This window comes from Artemia franciscana, chromosome 17 (genome assembly GCF_032884065.1).
Source record: "Artemia franciscana chromosome 17, ASM3288406v1, whole genome shotgun sequence".
NCBI lineage: Eukaryota > Metazoa > Arthropoda > Branchiopoda > Anostraca > Artemiidae > Artemia > Artemia franciscana.
The window spans coordinates 6,895,745-6,917,029 of NC_088879.1; the positions used below are offsets into that span (position 1 = coordinate 6,895,745).

Below are 21,285 nucleotides of genomic sequence, written 5' to 3' on the forward strand. Positions count from 1 at the left end.
GAAATTATTTAGAAATTATCTAAGGGACTAATTACGTATTACCTTTTATAACCATTCTTTAAAATCAGACGAACTGATATTTTTAATAAATAATCAATTTTTAAACCAACATGCTGAACATTAATGGAACATAGCCTAGAGTCAGCAACTTTTTTTATGGCACTTGGTATTTACCAACCAAGGACAGTTAAATTGAAAAAAATAGAAAAGAGGTAATTTTAACCTACGAACTGAAGATCGGTTCTTAATGAAATTTGATATTTAAAAGGACATTGAGTCTCAGAGTTCTTTATTTAAATCCCGACTGGACCTGGTGATATTTGGAGAGTTTGAGGGGGAAGGTGAACTCTTAGAAAACGTTTAGAGTGGAGAGATCGGGATGAAACTTGGTGGCAAAAATAAGCACAGGTCCTAGATACGTGATTGAAATAACCCAAATGGATCCGCTCTCTTTGGGGGAATTTAGGAGAAATCTTGGGAAATGCTTAGAATCGAGAGCTCGGGATGAAACTTGGTGGGAAAAATAAGCAGATGCCCTAGATACGTTATTGACATAACCGAACCGGATCCGCTCTCTTTGGGTGAGCTGGTGGGCATCTAATTCGTTAATTCGGAAAAATTAAGGAAAATGAAGTATTTTTAACTTACAAAAGGGTGATTGGATGATAGTGAAATTTAACATTTAGAAGGATCTCGTGTCTCAGAGCTCTTATTTTAAATCTTGACCGGATCCGATAACATTGGGAGGTGTTGGAGGAGGAAACTGAAAATCTTGGAAAACGCTCGAAGTGGAGATATCGTGATGATACTTGGTGAGAAGAATAAACACAAGTTCTATATACATGATTGGCATAACCAGACTGGATTGACTCTCTTTGGGGGAGTTGGAGGGGAGGGATAATTTGAAAAAAGTTGAAAAATGTATTTTTAACTTACGAACGGGTGATCAAATCTTAAGGAAATTTGATATTTAGAAGGAATTCGTGTCTCAGAACTCTTATTTTGAGTCCCAACCAGATCTGGTGGCATTGGGGAGATTTGGAGGGGGAAACTGGAAATCTTGGGCAACGTTTAGAGTATAGAGATTGGTATGAAACTTGGTGGGAAGAATAAGTATATATCCTAGATACTTTATTGACATATCTGGACCGGATCTGCTCTCTTTGGGGTAGTTGGGGGATTTACTATTTTGGGCACTTCAAGATAAGCTAGAATGATGAAAGTTGACAGGCATAACAGGGACCCGACCAGACTAAATTAGAAATAGTCCCTTCCCTGACTTTAATATCTGGGGAAGTGGATGGACGGTTATTTGGAAAAATTAGAAAAAATGAGGTATTTTTAACTTACGAACAGGTTATCGAATCTTAATGAAACTCGACATTTAAAAGGACCGTGTGTTTCAAAATTCTTGTTTTAAATCCTGTTTGGTGTCATTGGGGGGAGTTGAAGGGGGAAATCAGAAAACTTGGAAAATGCTTAGAGTGGAGAGATCGTAATGAAACTTAGTGAGAAGAAGCTCTTGGCTCTTCCAACCTCGTCACAAGTTCCATATGAGCTCTTGGCTTGTTAAATACTTCAACGCGTGGGCAAATTTCTATAGCCTATATAAGTTATAAATGAGGTAGTATCTCATTATCATGACCATAAAGTTAACATGACTGAAGAAAAAACTGGGAGAATAGTAAGGTATAAGCTGTATGATAATCCCTTTAGTAAAGTCTTTGATTCTATTAAAGGAGAAAAGGGAAAGAAAAAGACAAGTAAAGTAAAAGTAAAGGAGTATTTATTGAAGGAGTAAGGAAAACATGGACTTTGTTGATTTATTCAGCATAACAGGTTAACCATATTTATGGCTGAATCGTCGGAATATTTTAATTCTAAGGTCTATGGAATTCAAACAAGCGTTTGATTTACCCAATAGTACAGCGTTAGTGAAGGCCCAATGCTTGCATGGTCTAGTACACCATACAAGGACATACCCAAACACCCATATTATTCCATACTCCTTTTACCGTTTTGTGTTATTTGTAAAAAAAATCGCACTCATGGGGTTATATTAACTGCACGCACTAATTCGACGGACTTCTAGTTTTCACAATCCATGAAGCTCCATGATATCAAGGTTCATGACACACAACCTTGTTTTTTTATTATTTGACTTGCAATCTTTTTAGGCTAGTCAGCTCTTATCTGCATGGTTGGTGTGGTTTTTAAGAAAAAGAAAAAGAAGTAAAACTCTAAAATGTGGTTAACATACTACTACCAGCATTCAGTTATTCTCTACCAAAACCAGTTATTAACTGTACCAGTGGTTTATATACCATCATACCATAATTGCAATACTATTATGTATTTTTTTTCTCTTTAAATGCATTTGAATGTGACACCATTCACATGATTTTTTTCTCAAAATTAAAGCTCTAAAGTATAGTCAGCCGAAGGATCCAGGTCCTGTTCATGACTCTTCAGAATATTGACATGTCCCACCGGCGGAGCCAGCGTTCAAAGAAGGCTCTAGATCAAAATCTTGGGAGACTGGCCCATTGTGACAAGGTCACGAATTATTGACCAATTTGACAAGTTTATGTAAAAAAGTCACCAACCTATAGCCTACTAAAGTTGTTAGTGGTGGTTTTAAGAAAAAGAAAAATAGGTAAAACTATAAAATGTAGCCACCATACAACTATCAGTACTTAGCTATGCTCTAAAGAACCACAGTATCTGGGTTAAAATTCGCTAAAAGAAATTCGGTCTGCTATAATTTCTAAGATAGGATTTTGTATTTACAGTGGGTTAAAATAGGGGTTACAGCACAGGTTATTGCCATGCCCAACTGGTGGAGTATGTGCACAGAGAAAGCTCTAGATCAAAATCTTCCAATGTTGGCCCAATGTGACGAGGGCGTGGATAATTGACCAAATTGACAAGCTTATGTAAAAAAGGGAAAAAAAAAACAGATGAATGCGGCAGAAAAATCTTGTGGAGGGGATAAAGTCTCCCTGGCCCCTTTAGATCGTTGACAGTCACCAACTTATAGCACAATAAAGTTTTTAGTGGGGATTTGAAGAAAAAAAATAGGTATAACTATAAAATGTGGCTATCATACCACTATTAGTACTAAGTATGCTCTATATAAATCTAGTGTCTTCGCTAAAAAAAAAATTCTGTCTGCTATAATTTCTAAGATACGATTTTGTATCTACAGGGGTTAAACAGATTCTACCGATTTTCTACAGTAATATCCTAGTATGGACTTGCTAGAATTAGAGATCGAAGCATATACTTCCAGCATAAAAAGATGTGACAAAACATGCGAAGAAAAAAGACTTTGGAAAACTATTAACAATATTATTGTTTTAGATAATTTTTTAGGAGTCGAAAATGATAAAAGGGCAACCAGCCCCCCCTCCCCCTCTCCTACGTAAATGTATCTGGGCAAAATTTTGAGATTATCTACACGGGCGAAGTTTACCCTACTGAAAGTAGGAAACGACATAAAAACTTAAAACGAATAGAAACAATTCCGTATATGAAAGAGTTTTTCTCCTCCTCAATGCCTACTTTTTACGCTAAAGTTTTTTTTATTGTTTTAAGAAATTGAGCTGTGAGAAAGGCTTAAACTTTAGCGAAAAGAGTGTGGTGTTAAAGAGGAAACAGCCCCTTTCATATACGGAATAATTTCTGTACGTTTTCTGTTTTAGTGTCACTCCTTATTTTCAGTAGAAAAAACTTGCTTTTTTATATTTAATTTCTGATGATCTTTCAAATACTGCCAGGAACTCTGAACCCACCTCCACAGATGAACCCCCTCGCCATAAAAATATGCTCTACAAAATTCAATCCGGTGAAAATTTACCCCAGACAATTACTCTTCACCACTCAGCACGTAAACTTGAGACGCAAAAGAGAAAGCAAGACATAAAAAAGAATTTTGTATAAGAAATCTGGCAAATTTCCGTGGTGTATAGTTTCCCCTGACATGTTTTCTCCCTGAAATCATCCTTCCCCATAGAAAATTCCCCAAATGGAAAAACTCCCAGCAGAAAATTTGTCTCCCCCACCTGAAAATGTATGCATGCATCACAGTAACAAACATTATATGCAGACAATGGGTTTATAACTGAAGAACATTTCCCCTGGGGCTATGTGTGCCAGGGGGGGGTCATATTATACCCAAAGGCATAGTTATTGGGCCTTTCAACTATGATGAACAAAATGGCTATCTCAAAATTTTGATCGGACGATTTTGGGAAAGAAGTGGCAGGGGAGATAGCCTAGTTGCCCTCCAGTTTTTGGTCACTTAAAAAGGGTAGTATAACTTTTAATTTCCGTTAAAATGAGCCCTCTTCTGATATTTTTGGAAAACTGAGTTGATATGATCATCCCTGGGGGGGGGGGAGACAACAGAAAATAAGCCCGTATCCATGACCTTTTTTCCGACGTTTTTGCAAATAGGAACTTGAAAGCTATAAAAAAGGGGTTCTCTGATACGCTGTATCTGACGGTGTGATTTTCATTAGGATCATTTGACTTTTTGGGGGTGTTTCATCTTTTTATCGGAAATCGGGAAAATTTTCTCGGATGGGTAAGCCTAAACTTAATGAAACTTATATATTTGAAATCAGCATAAAAAACCGATTCTTATAATGTATCTATTGGTATCAAGATCCTCTTTCCGAATAATAATTTTTTTGCGTTTTGGTTACTATTGAGTCAAGTCGCCCCTTACTTACAGTTTATTACTTCGAACTGTTTGAGCCGCAATTTTCTCAGATTTATTTTCGGTTGTTATTACGTATATCAAGGATTGTCCTCTCCACAATACCTAACTCTGTACGTTAAAATGTTTCTAAATTTGGAAAATTATTATTAAACGGATTATTCTTATTATTCCAATTAAACGGAACGTTTGTGTCAGGAGTCGTTCTTAAATAATTGGAACAAAAAGTCAAACATTAGCGTAAAGAGTGAGGTGCTGATAAGTTGGCAACCCCTTTATATACTTAATAATTTCAACTCGTTTTAAGACTTAATGTTCTTCCTTACTTTCAGTTGGAAAAAAACTCATTTCTTTTAATAATAACAACCACAAGCCGAAAACACAAAATCTTTTAGGGTTTTTATTATCACAAAAAAAAGAACATAGTTAAAAAGCTGTTTAAGATAATATCAAAGACTAAAATTGCGGATTAATAACACAAGAAAATTATTGTTATATTGGCCATTATTTAACAAAATTCTAGCTTTAGCGTAAAGAGCGAGGTACGGACGAGGAGAAGAAACTCCCTCACGTACGTAATACCAAGTGGTTTGCCCCCTCGTCAATACTTCGCTCTTTACGCTAAAGTAGGATTTTTGTTCCAACTCTTTAAAAATGCCACCTGACTCCCAAAAGCCGTTTAATTAGAATAAATAGCTCTTTTGAAATTAGTAAAAAAAACTTCAGCGTAAAAAGCAAGATATTAACGAGGGGGTGAACCCCCTTATATAAATAATAATTTCTGTGTTTAAATTTTAATGTTGCTCCTTACTTTCTATTGAAAAAACTTGCTTTTTTAAATTTATTTTCTGATGTTTTTTTTAAAATACTGAGAAATCCAGCGCCCCCTTGAAGGGAAAATCTTTTCCCCATGAAAAATTCCTCTGAGGAAAAAACCTCCCAAAACCCTTCCCTCCGACCCCCCCCTACCACAAAAACTCCACCTGAAAATGTCTGTATATTTCCCAATAATTAATACTATATGTAAAAACCGAACAAAGTTCACAAATTGCAGCTCTTCCCTGGGAACTGTGGGGGATTAAGTCATCCTCAAAGACATAGTTATTAAATTTTTCGACTATGCTGAACAAAATGACTATCTCAAAATTTGGATCCGATGACTTAGTGAAAAATGAGCGTGGGAGGGGACCTAGTTACCCTCCATTTTTTGTCACTTAAAAAGGGCACTAGAACTTTTAATCTCCGTTCGAATGAGCCGTCTCATGATATTCTAGGATCACTGGGTCAACATGATCGCCCCTGGGGAAAAAAACCCATCATGCAGATATGAGCTTGAAACCAATACAGTAGGGTTATCTGAAAGGTTGAATCTAATAGTGTGATTTTCATTAAAAATTCTATGACTTTTAGGAGGTGTTTCCCCCTTTTTCAAAAATAAGGCAAATTTTCTCAGGCTCGTAACTTTTGCTGGGTAGGACTAAACTTCATGAAACTTATATATTTAAAATCAGCATAAAATTTGTATCGAAATTTGTTTTTTACAGTTTCGGTTAATATTGATCCAGGTCACTACTTACTTACAGTTTGATTGGGTGCTTAGTTTTTTTCTATGGCTTATACCAACAAATCGGGTGATAGGGTTTAGACTTCGGAAAATTATTTCTCCGGCTGCAGGAATGAAAAAAAGTCAGTATTTTACAATATTCTCTAAAAATGACAAATGCAGTTACTAGGGTGCTATCGGCCACACTGCTATCAGTGGCCACACTGCTATCGGCCACACTGCTATCAAAGAGATAATCAACAATACACTTTGAAAATCTACCTTTCTTGTCCTGCAGTATCCCAAAGTTGCAAATATATCCTCTGAGATTTCCTTTTTGTTCCATCGGGACTCTCTTTTTTGTATATCTAAATATAAAAAATGTAAGTTTAGCATTAAGCTATACATAAGTAAAATAAAATTTTAATATGTAAAACTTGAAAAAAAAATACGTAAGAAAGTAAAAATTATATTGGTCTGGAAATGCCGAAATATTTTTAGCTAACGTCGAGATAAACGTAATTAAATAGATAAATAAATGAATATGTTCGAAAACAACAATTCATCTATAAATTTAAACAATATAAACAAATATATATTACCGTGCTCTATATCTGAGAATACAGAAAAAATTGCATTAAGACTAAAAAAAAAATGCTTTACAGAGAAAAAAAAAGGGAAAACCGAATTTATCGTATCTGAAAAACCTATATTGTTACTTATAAACACTCCTGAACAACTCCAAATAGTAACAAAATACTCCACAGATCCACTCAAACTGAAGTTTACTTAGTTTGAGTAACTAAGTTACTCTTTCTTAGCCACTGGAATAGAAATTGAGAAAAGGCAAGCTTCAATAATTTTAGATACATTATAGTTAAATTTAAGAGATTTAAAGAGTCCTTGATACTCAATATGAAAAATGGATATTAAATGTGAAGGAAAAAAAGACGTTGAAGGAAAAGGATATTAAAGATTATCCTGAATGCATCAGGTTAAGAATAAGTTAAACTAGCAGCGGTACTTAAAAAGGCGTTATGATAATACGTCTTGCAGGAAAGTGTAATGCTCAAAAATATGTTTCCTATTTTTGGTGTTATTAAGGGCTTCTTGCTAGGGATCTAGGGATATAAAAAAAAGCAATATAATTTCTTCCGAAAATTCACATAGTGCTACTTTCCGGTGTAAAAACGATCTAGGTAGGTAATGACTCAGGGAAAACCTGTTTCCAGCCTTAAGAATCAGTTCAAAAAATGGGGTGAGACATCCTTGAACCAATGAGGAAGTTAAAATTCAGGTGCAAAAGTGGCTTCGAGCTTAAACTAAAGAATTTTTGCCTGAGGCATATAAAAATTAGAAGAACGATGGTACAAGTGTACAAACTATTATGGTCGCAAAGGTTGAATTGTCTTCTGATATGAGATTCTGATATGATGATAAGTGAAGTAATCATTTACTCAAACATCTTTCGTATTATATCAATAAGTAAAATCATTGCTAAATAAGATGAAAAATAGATCAAAGACCTTTTAATATAAATATATCTAAAAAATGTATATTTTGATGGTCTAACCTGGCTAAAACACAACTTGTTACTGTTAATTCTACAAAATTCCACGTTATTCTCCAATTATAGAATTATATCAAACTATGGCTTGTCTTGAATTAAACTACTGTAAACGGTATACTTGTAATCTGTCTCACCCTTATTTATGCTAATCTCCTCAAATATTTTTCGTTTCTATTGTTTTTTCTAGAACATTGTTAAAGACTTCAACAGAATTATCTAAAATTTTTGGCTCATCCCATTGCAGTTTATGACATATCGAAACTGCACAATATAGTTTTAAGTCGTCTTTTCATTTACAATTCAATGAAATTTTGTTGTATCTTGTTCCAAGTCTTTTTCTTAAGCTGTTAGAATCAATTTATTATTTTTTTTTTTGTAATTGTGTATGCGTCCTAGATAGTAGAAACTATACGATTACCCCTGGACCAAAATTAGGCAATTATATATAAATAATATGTAAATAAGATGTCGCTCACATTAATTTTCTTTCCAAAATTAAGGCTTTAAATGAATTTCTGAATCTTGTGACTTATCTAAATCTTTTTTCAAACTGGCAGGTTGCCAGTTCAAAATAAAATATGAAATTATTTTCAAGAAAAAATATATAAATACATAAATACACAGTGGCTCGTATAAAGAGAGTAGAAAAAAAAATACATTTATCTTCGAATCTGCGGGAAAAATATCCCTCAAATTGCTTCTAAAGCATTAATTTTATTCCTCTGGGGAGTAGTTATTCCCGTCATCTACACAAATAAAATAGGAAAAGATAATACCCGACGTTTTTACTCAAAAAAGCCTCCTTAAATGGCTTCAAAAGCCTTAATTTTGCTCCTCTGGGAAGTAGTTATTTCAATGTTCCAAAGAACCAGATGTATTTTCCCCTTAAAAAACTCCCTCAAACGGCTTCGAAAGCCTTAATTTTACTCCTCTGGGAGGTGGTTATTTCAATGATCTGTAACAAAAGGAAAAGGAAAGGAAAATACAAGATGTTTTCCCTTCAAAAAAGCTCCATCAAATTATTTTGAAAGCCATTATATGGCTCTTCTGGGAATTAGTTATTTCAATGTATTACAAAAAAGGGAAATGAAAATACCAGACTTTTTTCCCCTCAAAGAAGCCCCCTGTAATGGCTTCAAAAGCCTTAATTTTGCTCCTCTGGGAAGTAGTTACTTCAATGTTCCAAAAAACCAGACATATTTTCATCTCAAAAAAGCTCCCCCAAACGGCTTCGTAAGCCATAATGTTGCTCCTCTGAGAAGTAGTTATTTCAATGTTCTATAAGAAAAGAAAAGGAAAGGAAAAACCAGACGTATTTTTCCTTAAAAAATATCCCTCAAACGGCTTAGAAAACCTTAATTTTTCTCCTCCGGAAAGCTGTTGTTTCAATGTTCTACAAAAAAAAGAAAAGGGAAATGAAAATACCAGACATTTTTCCCTCAAACAAACTCTCTCAAATGGCTTCGAAAGATTTAATTTTGCTCCTTCGGCAAGTAGTTATTTCGATGTTCTGCAAAAAAAAAGGAAAAGAGAAATGAAAACACCAAACATTTTCCCCCTCAAACAAACTCCCTAAAATAGCTTCGAGAGCATTAGTTTTCCTCCATTAGGAAGTAGTTATTTCAATGTTCCACAAAAAAAAGGAAAGGAAAAATTAGACGTTTTCCCCTCAAACAAGCTCCCCCAAACGGCTTCGAAAGCCTCAATTTTGCTCCTCTGGGATGTAGTTATTTCAATGCTCTACAAAAAAGAAAAAGAAAGGGAAATACCAGATGTTTTTTCCCTTCAAAAACCTCCCTCAATTGGCTTCGAAAAACATAATTTTGCTCTTCTTGGAATTTGTTATTTCAATGCTCTCACAATAAAAGAAAAGGAAAGAAAAAATGCCAGAGGCTTTTCCCCTCAAACAAGCTCCCTCAAATGGCTTTGAAAGCCTCAATTTTTCTCCTCTGGGAAGTAGTTATTTCAATGTTCTACAAAAAAAGAAAAGGTAAGGAAAAACCAGACGTATTTTCCCCTCACAAAAGCTCCATCAAACGGCTTCGAGAGTCTTAATTTTGCTTCTCTGGGATGTAGTTATTTCAAGACTCTACAAAAAGAAAGAAAAAGAAAGGAAAATACCAGACGTTTTTTCCTAAAAAAAAAAACACCTTAAATGGCTTCGAAAGCCTTGATTTTGCTCCTCCGGCGAGTGAATATTTCAATGTTCAACAAAAAAAAGAAAGAAAATGCCTGAAGCTTTTCCCCTCAAAGAAAGCTCCCTCAAATGGCTTCAAAAGCCATAATTTTGCTCCTCTGAGGAATAGTTACTCCAATGCTCTACAAAAAAAGAAAAGTAAAGGAAAATAACAGACGTCTTTCGCCTCAAATAGCTCCCTCAAATTGCTTTAAAAGCTTTAATTTTGCTCCTCTGAGAAGTAGTTATTTCAATGTTCTACAAAAAAAGAAAAGGTAAGGAAAAACCAGACGTATTTTCCCCTCACAAAGCTCCATCAAACGGCTTCGAGAGTCTTAATTTTGCTTCTCTGGGATGTAGTTATTTCAAGACTCTACAAAAAGAAAGAAAAAGAAAGGAAAATACCAGACGTTTTTTCCTAAGAAAAAAAACACCTTAAATGGCTTCGAAAGCCTTGATTTTGCTCCTCCGGCGAGTGAATATTCCAATGTTCAACAAAAAAAAGAAAGAAAATGCCTGAAGCTTTTCCCCTCAAAGAAAGCTCCCTCAAATGGCTTCAAAAGCCATAATTTTGCTCCTCTGAGGAATAGTTACTCCAATGCTCTACAAAAAAAGAAAAGTAAAGGAAAATAACAGACGTCTTTCGCCTCAAAAAGCTCCCTCAAATTGCTTTAAAAGCTTTAATTTTGCTCCTCTGAGAAGTAGTTATTTAAATGTTCTACAAAAAAAAAGAAAGCTCCTCTCCAAAAAGCTCCCTCAAACGGCTTCGGAAGCATTAATTTTGCTCCTCTGGGATGTAGTTGTTTCAGTGCTCTACAAAAAAAAAGAAAAGGAAAATACCATGTGTTTTTCCCTTCAAAAAAGCTCCCTCAAATGGCCTAGAAAGCTATAATTTTGCTCCTCTGGGAAGAAGTTATTTCAATGCTTTACAAAAAAAGGAAATGAAAATGCCAGACGTTTGCTCCCTCAAAAAAAAATCACTTAAAAGGTTTCAAGAACCTTAGTTTAAATCCTCTGGGAGGTAGTTATTTTAATGGTCTACAAAAATAAAAAAGAAAGGAAAATAGCAGACGTTTTTTCTTCAGAAAAGCCTCCTTAAATGGCTTTGAAAGCCTTGATTTTGCTCTTCTGGGGAGTGAGTATTTCAATGCTCAACAAAAAAAAAGAGAAGAAAATGCCCGAAGCTTTTCCCCACAAAGAAAGGTCCCTTAAATGGCTTTGAAAGCCTTAATTTTCCTCGTCTGGAAAGTAGTTATTTCAATTTTCTACAAAAAAAAGAAAAAGGAAATGAAAATACCAGACGTTTTCCCCCTCAAAACAAGCTCCCTCAAATGGCTTCAAACGCCTTAATTTTGCTCCTCTGGGAAGTAGTTATTTAAATGTTCTACACACAAAAAAAGAAAAGGAAAGGAAAAACCAGACATATTTTCCCCTCTAAAAGGCTCCCTCAAACGGCTTTGGAAGCCTTAATTTTGCTCCTCTGGGATGTAGTTGTTTCAATGCTCTGCAAAAAAAAAGGAAAGGAAAATACCATATATTTTTCCCTTCAAAAAAGCTCCCTCAAATGGCCTAGAAAGCTATATAATTTTGCTCCTCTGAGAAGAAGTTATTTCAATGCTTTACAAAAAAAGGAAATGAAAATACCAGACGTTTGCTCCCTCAAAAAAACTCACTTAAATGGTTTCAAGAACCTTAGTTTAGATCCTCTGGGAGGTAGTTATTTTAATGGTCAACAAAAATAAAAAAGAAAGGAAAATATCAGACTTTTTTCTTCAAAAAAGCCTCCTTAAATGGCTTTGAAAGTCTTAATTTTTCTCCTCTGGGAAGTAGTTATTCCGATGCTTTGCAAAAAAAAAGAAAAGAAAAATACCAGATGTTTTTCCCTTCAAAAAAACTCCCTAAAATGGCTTCGAAAGCCTTAATTGTGCTCCTCTGAGGAATAGTTATTCCAATGCTCTACAAAAAAAAGAAAGTAAAGGAAAATACCAGACCTTTTTCCACTCAAAAAAGCTTCCTTAAGTGGCTTCGAAAGCTTTGATTTTTTCTCCTCTGGGAAGTAGTTATTTCAATGCTCTACAAAAAAAAACGAAAGGAAAATATCAGACGTCTTTCCCCACAAAAAGCTCCCTCAAATGCCTTCGAAAGCCTTAATTTTGCTCCTCTGGGAAGTAGTTATTCCTATGCTTTGCAACAAAAAGAAAAAGAAAATACCAGATGTTTTTCCCTTCAAAAAAACTCCCTAAAATGGCTTCGAAAGCCTTGATTTTTTCTCCTCTGGGAAGTAGTTATTTCAATATTCTACAAAAAAAACGAAAGGAAAATACCAGACGTCTTTCCCCTCAAAAAGCTCCCTCAAATGGCTTTGAATGCCTTAATTTTGCTCCTCTGGGAAGTAGTCATTCCAATGCTATACAAAAAAAGAAAAGGAAATTACCAGACGTTCTTTTTCCTCAAAAAGCTCCGTCAAATGGCTTCGATAGCCTTAATATCTTAATTAAATAAAAAAAACTAATTTTTTTAGCTGAAAGTAAGGAGCGACATTAAAACTTAAAACGAACAGAAATTACTCCGTATATGAAATGAGTTGTCCCCTCCGCAATCCCTCGCTCTTTACGCTAAAGCTTTAAATTGTTTTAAAAATTAGAATTGTGGCAGAGTCAAACTTTAGCGTAAAGAGCGAGGGATTGCGGAGGGGACAACTCATTTCATATACGGAGTAATTTCTGTTCGTTTTAAGTTTTAATGTCGCTCCTTACTTTCAGCTAAAAAAATTAGTTTTTTTTATTTAATTTCTGAACGTTTTTGAATTAATGCATGTTTGGTTTTGGCTCTCCGCACATAAACTATTAAAATGAAATTTGTATATTAATTCTTTTTTTGGCTAAATGCCTTTCTCTTAGTTTTGATCAGACGATTTTGAGAAATAAGGGGTGGAGAAGGAGGCCTAGTTGCCCTCCAATTTTTCGGTTACTTAAAAAGGCAACTAGAACTTTTAATTTTAACGAACGTTTTTATTAGTAAAAAATATACGTAACTTAAGAATTAACTTACGTAACAAACTTTCATAACCTTATATTTTTTTTATATTTTATATTTTTACATTTATATTTTTATATTTTATATTTTTTATATTTTACTCCGTATATGAAATGAGTTGTCCCCTCCCCTCTGTTCGTTTTAAGTTTCAATGGTACTCCTTATTTTCAATTGAAAGAATTTTTCCATGTTTATTTTTTCATTGAGTAATTTCTGTTCGTTTTATGTTTTAATGTCGCTCCTTACTTTCAGCTAAAAAAATTAGTTTTTTTTTATTTAATTTCTGAACGTTTTTGAACTAATGCATGTTTGGTTTTGGCTCTCCGCACATAAATTATTAAAATGAAATTTATATATTAATTCTTTTTTTGGCTAAATGGCTTTCTCTTAGTTTTGATCAGACGATTTTGAGAAATAAGGGGTGGAGAAGGAGGCCTAGTTGCCCTCAAATTTTTTTGTTACTTAAAAAGGCGACTAGAACTTTTAATTTTTAACGACCGTTTTTATTAGTAAAAAATATACGTAACTGAAGAATTAACTTACGTAACAAACTTTCATAACCTTATATTTTTATTATGTATACGAAGGGGTTTGTACCCTCGTTAATACCTCGCTCTTTACACTAAATCGTAAGTTTTGTCCCAATTCTTTAAGAATGACCCCTGAATCAGAAAGGCGTTAGAATAAATAGTTGAAATTACTAAAAATACTTTAGCATAAAGAGCAAGGTATTTATCTTCTCCTAAATACCTCGCTCTTTATGCTAAAGTATTCTTAGAACCCGTCATATGCGGAATAATCTCTTTTCGTTTTAAGTTTCAATACTACTTCTTCCTTTCATTTGAAAAAACGTTTTCATGTTTATTTTTCATTGTTTTCTTACAGTGATGCTAGAGAATCCTGCGCCCTTTTCATTGAATTTTTATTCCCCCATGACAGATTCCTCCAAGGAAAGATCCTCCAACATAGCCCCCTCTCCTCAGCCCCACCCCCAAACAAAATAAAATCCCCCTGAAAACGTCTGTACACTTCCCAATAACCATTACTATATCTAAACACTGGTCAAAGTTTGTAACTTGCAGCCCCTCCCCCAGGGATTGTGGGGGAGTAAGTCATCCCCAAAGACATAGTTATTATGGTTTTCGACTATGCTGAACAAAATGGATATCTCAAAATTTTAATCCGTTGACTTTTGGAAAAAAATGAGCGTGGGAGGGGGCCTAGATGCCCTCCAATTTCTTTGGTCACTTAAAAAGGGCACTAGAACTTTTCATTTCCGTCAGAATGAGCCCTCTTGCGACATTCTAGGACCACTTGGTCGATGCGATGACCCCTGGGGAAAAGAAAAAAAAAACAAAAAAACAAAAAAACAAATAAACACGCACCCGTGATTTGTCTTCTGGCAAAAAATACAAAATTCCACATTTTTGTAGATAGGAGCTTGAAACTGCTACAGTAGGGTTCTCTGATACGCTGAATCTGATGGTGTGATTTTCGTTAAGATCCTAAGACTTTTAGGGGGTGTTTCCCCCTATTTTCCTAAATAAGGCAAATTTTCTCAGGCTCGTAACTTTTGATGGGTAAGACTAAACTTGATGAAACTTATATATTTAAAATCAGCATTAATATGCGATTCTTTTGATGTAGCTATTGATATCAAACTTCAATTTTTTAGAGTTTTGGTTACTATTGAGCCGGGTCGCTCCTTACTACAGTTCGTTACCACGAACTGTTTGATTGGGAAGTAGATATTTTAATGCTCTACAAAAAAAGAAAAGGAAAGGAAAATACCAAGCGTTTTTCTCTGAAGTCAATTCCAACGGTTGATATGAATTGTTCTTTGAACTTATCTTCAGTGTAATTGTATAAAAATGTGGTTTTTCCAATGCCAGAGTCTCCTAAGGCTAAGAATCTTAAAAGGAAATCATAATCATCCGATGGTTTCCAACCAGGCCCTTCTAAAAAACGAAAGTATATTAGTTAGTTCTGAGAAAAATTTATTTCTGATTATACGACGTGTCCGACCGTAAATACAAATAAACTAGTGAATGTTTTAGTGGCAAAGTAGAAATTACAAAGCACAAACTTTCCTATTTCATATAGGAGCCAGCTTGACTGATTGTTATATTACCATTTGGTAATTTATTGTTAAATGGAATTACCATTTAACAAAATTCAATAAAATAAAACAGATGGTTTACCACCACATTACTCTGTCAATCAATCGTCAACACCATTTCTACAATATGGGAATATGACTTCTGTCCCGATATTTACTCCACAAGGCTGAGGAGTGACTCCTTAGTCAAGTTCTGTTTGTGGAGGTGACGAAACATTTATTTGAGTAAAGAAAGTAACGACTGTGGCCGAGTTCGGACACGTGGCTCCGGTACCAGGTGATAAACTTCCAAAAAATCTTCTCTGGAAAACCTCTTATGCGAGCCAATAGGAATGATAGTGAGCCTAATTTTGACCTACAATAAGGTCATTAAAGGGGAAAAGATTCATATGAATAGATTTCATGTCAATAGAGATGAGATTCACTCACAGAACCATTGAGATAGGCTGGTAGAAAGATTGAGGTAGAAGAAATTGAGAGGCGTAAATTCCGACTCCTTGTCGACATAAAGAGACTATACTGCTAAAAAAATTGAACAAGAAAATTGCGAAGCGTCATCTGCTGAAAAAGTGGGTTGGATTTCGTCCCCCCACTGGTGAAGGCAAAGCCGTATCATAATCATAAACGTAAATATGTTTCATGTCAGCATACAAGTCACAAAGACTGGAATGCGGGCAGATCACTTTACACGCTTATGGAGCTGCTAGCAGAAACACAATTATTTCAGCAATGGTGCAAAAGCCTTGGATTATCGCAATCTCTCGCTCTTTACGCTAATGTTTGTAATTGTTTTAAATAGTAGAATTATGGCAAAGAGTCAAACTTTAGCGTAAAGAGTGAGGGATTGCGGAGGGGACAACTCATTTCATATACGGAGTAATTTCTGTTCGTTTTAATTTTCAATGTCGCTCCTTACTTTCAGTTAAAAAAAAGTTTTTTTTAATTTAATTTCTGAACGTTTTTGAACAAATGCACGTTTGATTTCGGCTCTCCGCGCATTAATTGTTAAAATGAAATTTGCATATCAATTCTTTTTTTTTTGGCTAAATGGCTTTCTCTTAGTTTTGATCACACAATTTTGAGAAATAAGAGGTGGGGAAGGAGGCCTAGTTGCCCTTCAATTTTTCGGCTACTTAAAAAGGCAACTAGAACTTTTAATTTTTAACTAACGTTGTTGTTAGTAAAAAATATATGCAACTTAAGAATTAACTTACGTAACAAACTTTTATATTCTTATATTTCTATTATGTATATGAGGGGGTTTGTCCCCTCGTCAATACCTCGCTCTTCAGAAAGGCCATAGAATAAATAGTTGAAATTACTAAAAATACTTTAGCATAAAGAGCAAGATATTTATCTCCTCCTAAATACCTCGTTCTTTATGCTAAAGTATTTTTAGAACCTTTCATATGCGTAATAATATCTGTTCGTTTTAAGTTTTAATGTTACTCCTTACTTTCAATTGAAAAACTTTTTCATGTTTATTTTTTCATTGCTTTTTTATAGTAGTGCTAGAAAATCCTGTGCCCTTTTCATTGAATTTCTCTTCCCCCATGACATATTTCCCCAAGGAAAGATCCTCCCACATAGCCCCCTCCCCTCAACCCCACCCCTAAACCAAAAAAAAACCTGAAAACGTATGTACTTCCCAATAACCATTACTGTACGTAAACAATGGTCAAAGCTTGTAACTTGCAGCCCCTCCCCCAGGGACTGTGATTGAGTAAGTCATCCCAAAAGACATAGTTTTATGGTTTTCGACTATGTGGAACAAAATGGCTATCTCAAAATTTTGATCAGTTGACTTCGAGAAGAAATGAGCGTGGGAGGTGCCTTCCAATTTTTTTGGTCATTTAAAAGGGGCACTAGAACTTTTAATTCTGGCAAAAACTTTTAAGTCTTCTGGCAAAAAATACGAAATTCCACTTTTTGTGGGATTTTGTTAAGATTCTATGACTTTTGGGGGGTGTTTCCCCCTTATTTTCCAAAATAAGGCAAATTTTCTCAGGCTTGTAACTTTTGATGACAAAGACTAAATTTGATGAAACTTATATATTTAAATTCAACATAAAATCCGATTCTTTTGATATATCTCTTAGCATCAAAATTCCGTTTCTTAGAGTTTCGTTTACTATTAAGCCGGGTCGCTCTTTACAACAGTTCGTTACCACGAACTGTTTGATATACGCCTTGCATTCAAAAGTACCACCTTGTGTAAGCCAAGAAAGTATTGGAATATTGTAGGAATAAAGATTTCTTATAATTGTCATGCGAGTTCAATAGGCATCATGAATTATGTTGATATACAAACATGGTGGACAAGAAAAAATGGACAAAATATTCACATAAACGAGACTCAGCGCCCACTTTCATAACCAGGTGAAGAGAGGAGGTTTCAATCAGAGTCTAGAAAAATATAAAGAGTGAATCATCTAAAATAAAAATGGTAACAAAACCTTTCAAATCTGCCCTTTAACCCAGGTGAACCTGAGGAAGACCTGGAGAGAGTTAGAGAAAGTTTGAAAATTGCTTTCCATTAAGCTAACTCTTGACACCAATTGGGGATAGGAAGGGGAGAAAATAAATAGTTGGTGAACTCCAGAACTAAGTAAAATAAAAATGAATCGAATACTACCAAGAAAAACAATTCTAAAGAATAACCCCATGGACAGGATGCCGTGATTTCTCGGAAAAATTGAAACTCTTAAAAAAAAAGTAAAAAGAACCTCATGGGGCAGTTTTTGTGAAAATATAAAGTCGAAAGAAGCTAGCATTGAGCCATTAAAGGGTCTATAAAGGACATTTGGGTCTACTTGGGGATTTTCTCGAAGGTAGGTGACACAAACACAAGAGACCTGAGTGAAACACTGAACCACAAGCTCGAAATAGAAGTAAACGACTGGAAAACATTATGCCTAAACTTATAAAATCAAGCCAATTTATGGAATAAGTGTAAAACCCCTGGTTCTAAAAGGGTATTTCCTATAATGCTCTAAAAAAAGATTCAACTGTTTAGTTACTGTCCACTTAATTGTTGGCAAGAGTAGCCTCGCTTTTGGGGTGTATTTCTAAGACACCGCTAAAAGCAGGAGCTGATTCTTTACCTAGGCCTGGGCAAAACGATTATACAATACCAAAATATTACAGGCCGGTCACACTAACGTCCTTTCAAGTGTGGGCAAGTGATGAGGTTATTAAGAAGTTATTAACAAATTGATACCTGATTAGTAATCGAGGGACCAAACCACAGTTTTCGTCAGTCGGGTCAACAGGTGGCAGATTAGCAAGCACTATTTCTGATGGATACATCCCCGCACTTTTCAAAATCAGCTCTGAGGTTTGCTGGAGCATTTGTTTCAGTTGACCTGAGATGAGTGTCCAGAAGCTTGGGAAACTGAGTTTTTTCAACGGCACTTAGATTTCTTCGTGGTCCCATCTACCACTTGTCAAGAATTTCTCTCCACTTCTGTTTGAAAGGAGAAAAGAATGCAACATCAAGTCGCTGTAGAAGATGAGTTGCGTTTGCAACCAGGAATTTGAAAAGAATACCGTTCCCCATAATCTTACTACTTCTGGGGACAGATACGCCCCTGGATATTAACAAGTTATTAACAAATTGACATCTGATTAGTTATCCAAAGACAAAAACCTGATCTCTAAAATCCAAGTTTGCCTTAGAAATAGATACTTCAGAAAAAAACAACAGTAAAGCAGCTGGTATTGTGTATAGGACTCGAAGAGCTCCAGAATACGACATAGAATAACTTCTAGGCATAGAAGGGGTGATCGGCAATGCTTCTATTGAATAATAATAGATATTCATGTAAATATCGATGGAAGAAAGGGAAATAGATAGATCTACGCAGAAGTGGTATTGACGTTTGCTCAGGAATTGCCATTGATCGCCAGGAATCAGAAGTTTGTGAATTTGTGCCCCCCCTGGAAAATCAAATACTACTAAAAACTCGTAATTATATTTGACAAAACACTCCATTAATACAGTTTAGATTATTTCAAACGTTTAATAAGTTCTTTTTGGGAAGGTTTCTTATAGTTTCACACTTTGGATTAGTTTGATGTCCTCCAGGCGTACTGCCAGAGGTGCTTGCCTTCTCCTACCACCCTATATACGGCTCAAAAGGATACAGTCTTTCTTGTTTGTTCATCCTAAATGTAGTTCAACAACAACCATGACTAAAATCTACTTAAAAAATTGCAACAACAAATGTAGATGTAGATGTAGATGTAGTTCAACAACAACAGTGACTAGAATCTATTTAAAAAATTGCAACAACAAATGTAGATGTAGATGTAGATGTAGTTCAACAACAACCATGACTAAAATCTACTTAAAAAATTGCAACAACGAAATTAAGAAGATAAATTTAGAATAAAGGCTATTGCATTGATAGACTAGGCCAGTGGTTCTCGAACTGGGGACTATAAACTTCTTGGTTCTGCCGAGCTATCATAATGTATCTTCGATGATCCTTTGTTTCTTGTTTTATTCTTCAACCGTCTTCTTAGGTTTTCTGTACACGTATACGTGTAAAGAAAAGAAGCACTTGTAACATTAGTTATAATATTATTTAGACTCTAAAGAAATGTTTAAACTTACATTCGCATAAGTCAGCATTTCTTTTGAATTTGTCTTCAATTACCTAATATCAGTGATTCTAACCATTAAATACTACATTCTAAATTAAACCACTGGGGTACGGTAAAAAAAGCAAATTTACTCCCTGTGTTTAAAGTTTACCATATTTGTTTGCGATCCTAACCCTTAAATTTACCCCTAGCCGTGCTTATGTACGATTTTTTGTTGCTCTTGATATCAGGTGATTCAGGCGATTCCTGACCCGTACACATACACCTAGCCGAAACTTTAAACACATCAAAACTTTAAACAAAAATTATCCCGTATGTGAGGGGGTGCGCCCCCTTCTCAATTCCTCGCTCAATATGCTAAAGTTCTTTAGCACTCAAAAAAGCTTCTTATCAAACAATTCGTGGTAACGAACTGTAGTAAGGAGCGACCCGGCTCAATAGTAGCCAAAACTCTAAAAAATGGAATTTTGATACCAATAGCTATGTCAAAAGAATCGCATTTTAATGCTGATTTTAAATATATAAGTTTCATCAAGTTTAGTCTTACCCATCAAAAGTTACGAGCCTGAGAAAATTTGCGTTATTTTAGAAAATAGGGGGAAACACCCCCTAAAAGTCATAGAATCTTAACGAAAATCACACCATCAGATTCAGCGTATCAGAGAACCCAATTGTAGAAGTTTCGAGCTCCTATCTACAAAAATGTGGAATTTTGCATTTTTTGCCAGAAGGCAGATCACGGATGCGTGTTTATTTGTTTTTTTTTTGTTTTGTTTTTTTTTCCCAGGGGTGATCGTATCGACCCAGTTGTCCTAGAATGTTGCAAGAGATCTCATTCTAACGGAAATGAAAAGTTCTAGTGCCCTTTTTAAGTGACCAAAAAAATTGGAGGGCACCTAGGCCCCCTCCCACGCTAATTATTTTACCAAAGTCAACGGATCAAAATTCTGAGATAGCCATTTTATTCAGCGTAGTCGAAAAACCTTATAACTATGTCTTTGGGGACGACTTACTCCCCCACAGTCCCCGTGGGAGGGGCAACAAGTTACAAACTTTGACCTGTGCTTACATATAGTAATGGTTATTCGGAAGTATACAGGCTTTTTCAGGAGGATTTTTTTGGTTGGGGGGAGGGGTTGAGAAGAGGGGGATATGCTGGGGGAACTTTCCATCGAGAATTTGTCATGGGAAAAGAAAACTTCCATGAAGGGAGAGCAGGATTTACTAGCATTTTTTAAAAAAAAATTAAAAAATAAATGTGAAAAAGCTTTTTCAGCTGGAAGTAAGGAACAGCAATAAAACTTAAAACAAACAGAAATTATTACCCATATAAGGGGCTCACCTCCTTATGATACCTAGCTCTTTACGCTAAAGTATTTTTAGTAATTTCAACTATTTATTCTACGGCTTTTGTGATTCAGGGGTCATTCTTAACGAATTGGGATAAAATTTAAGCTTTAGTGTAAAGAGCGAGGTACTGACGATGGGGCGAATCCCCTCATATATGTAA

The 21,285-nt window shown here is 35.1% G+C and overlaps 1 protein-coding gene across 1 annotated transcript in view; it reads right to left on the reverse strand.

The window, feature by feature from the left end:
* Positions 1–21,285, reverse strand: part of LOC136037761 (ras-related protein Rab-27A-like) — a 50,360-nt gene that overhangs the window by 26,228 nt on the left and 2,847 nt on the right. Inside the window, exons 2-3 of the mRNA XM_065720563.1 lie at positions 14,840–15,006; positions 6,549–6,634 (exon numbers count right to left, since the gene is read on the reverse strand). Coding sequence (XP_065576635.1) covers positions 6,549–6,634; positions 14,840–15,006 — 253 coding nt within the window. The remainder of the gene's footprint in view (positions 1–6,548; positions 6,635–14,839; positions 15,007–21,285) is intronic.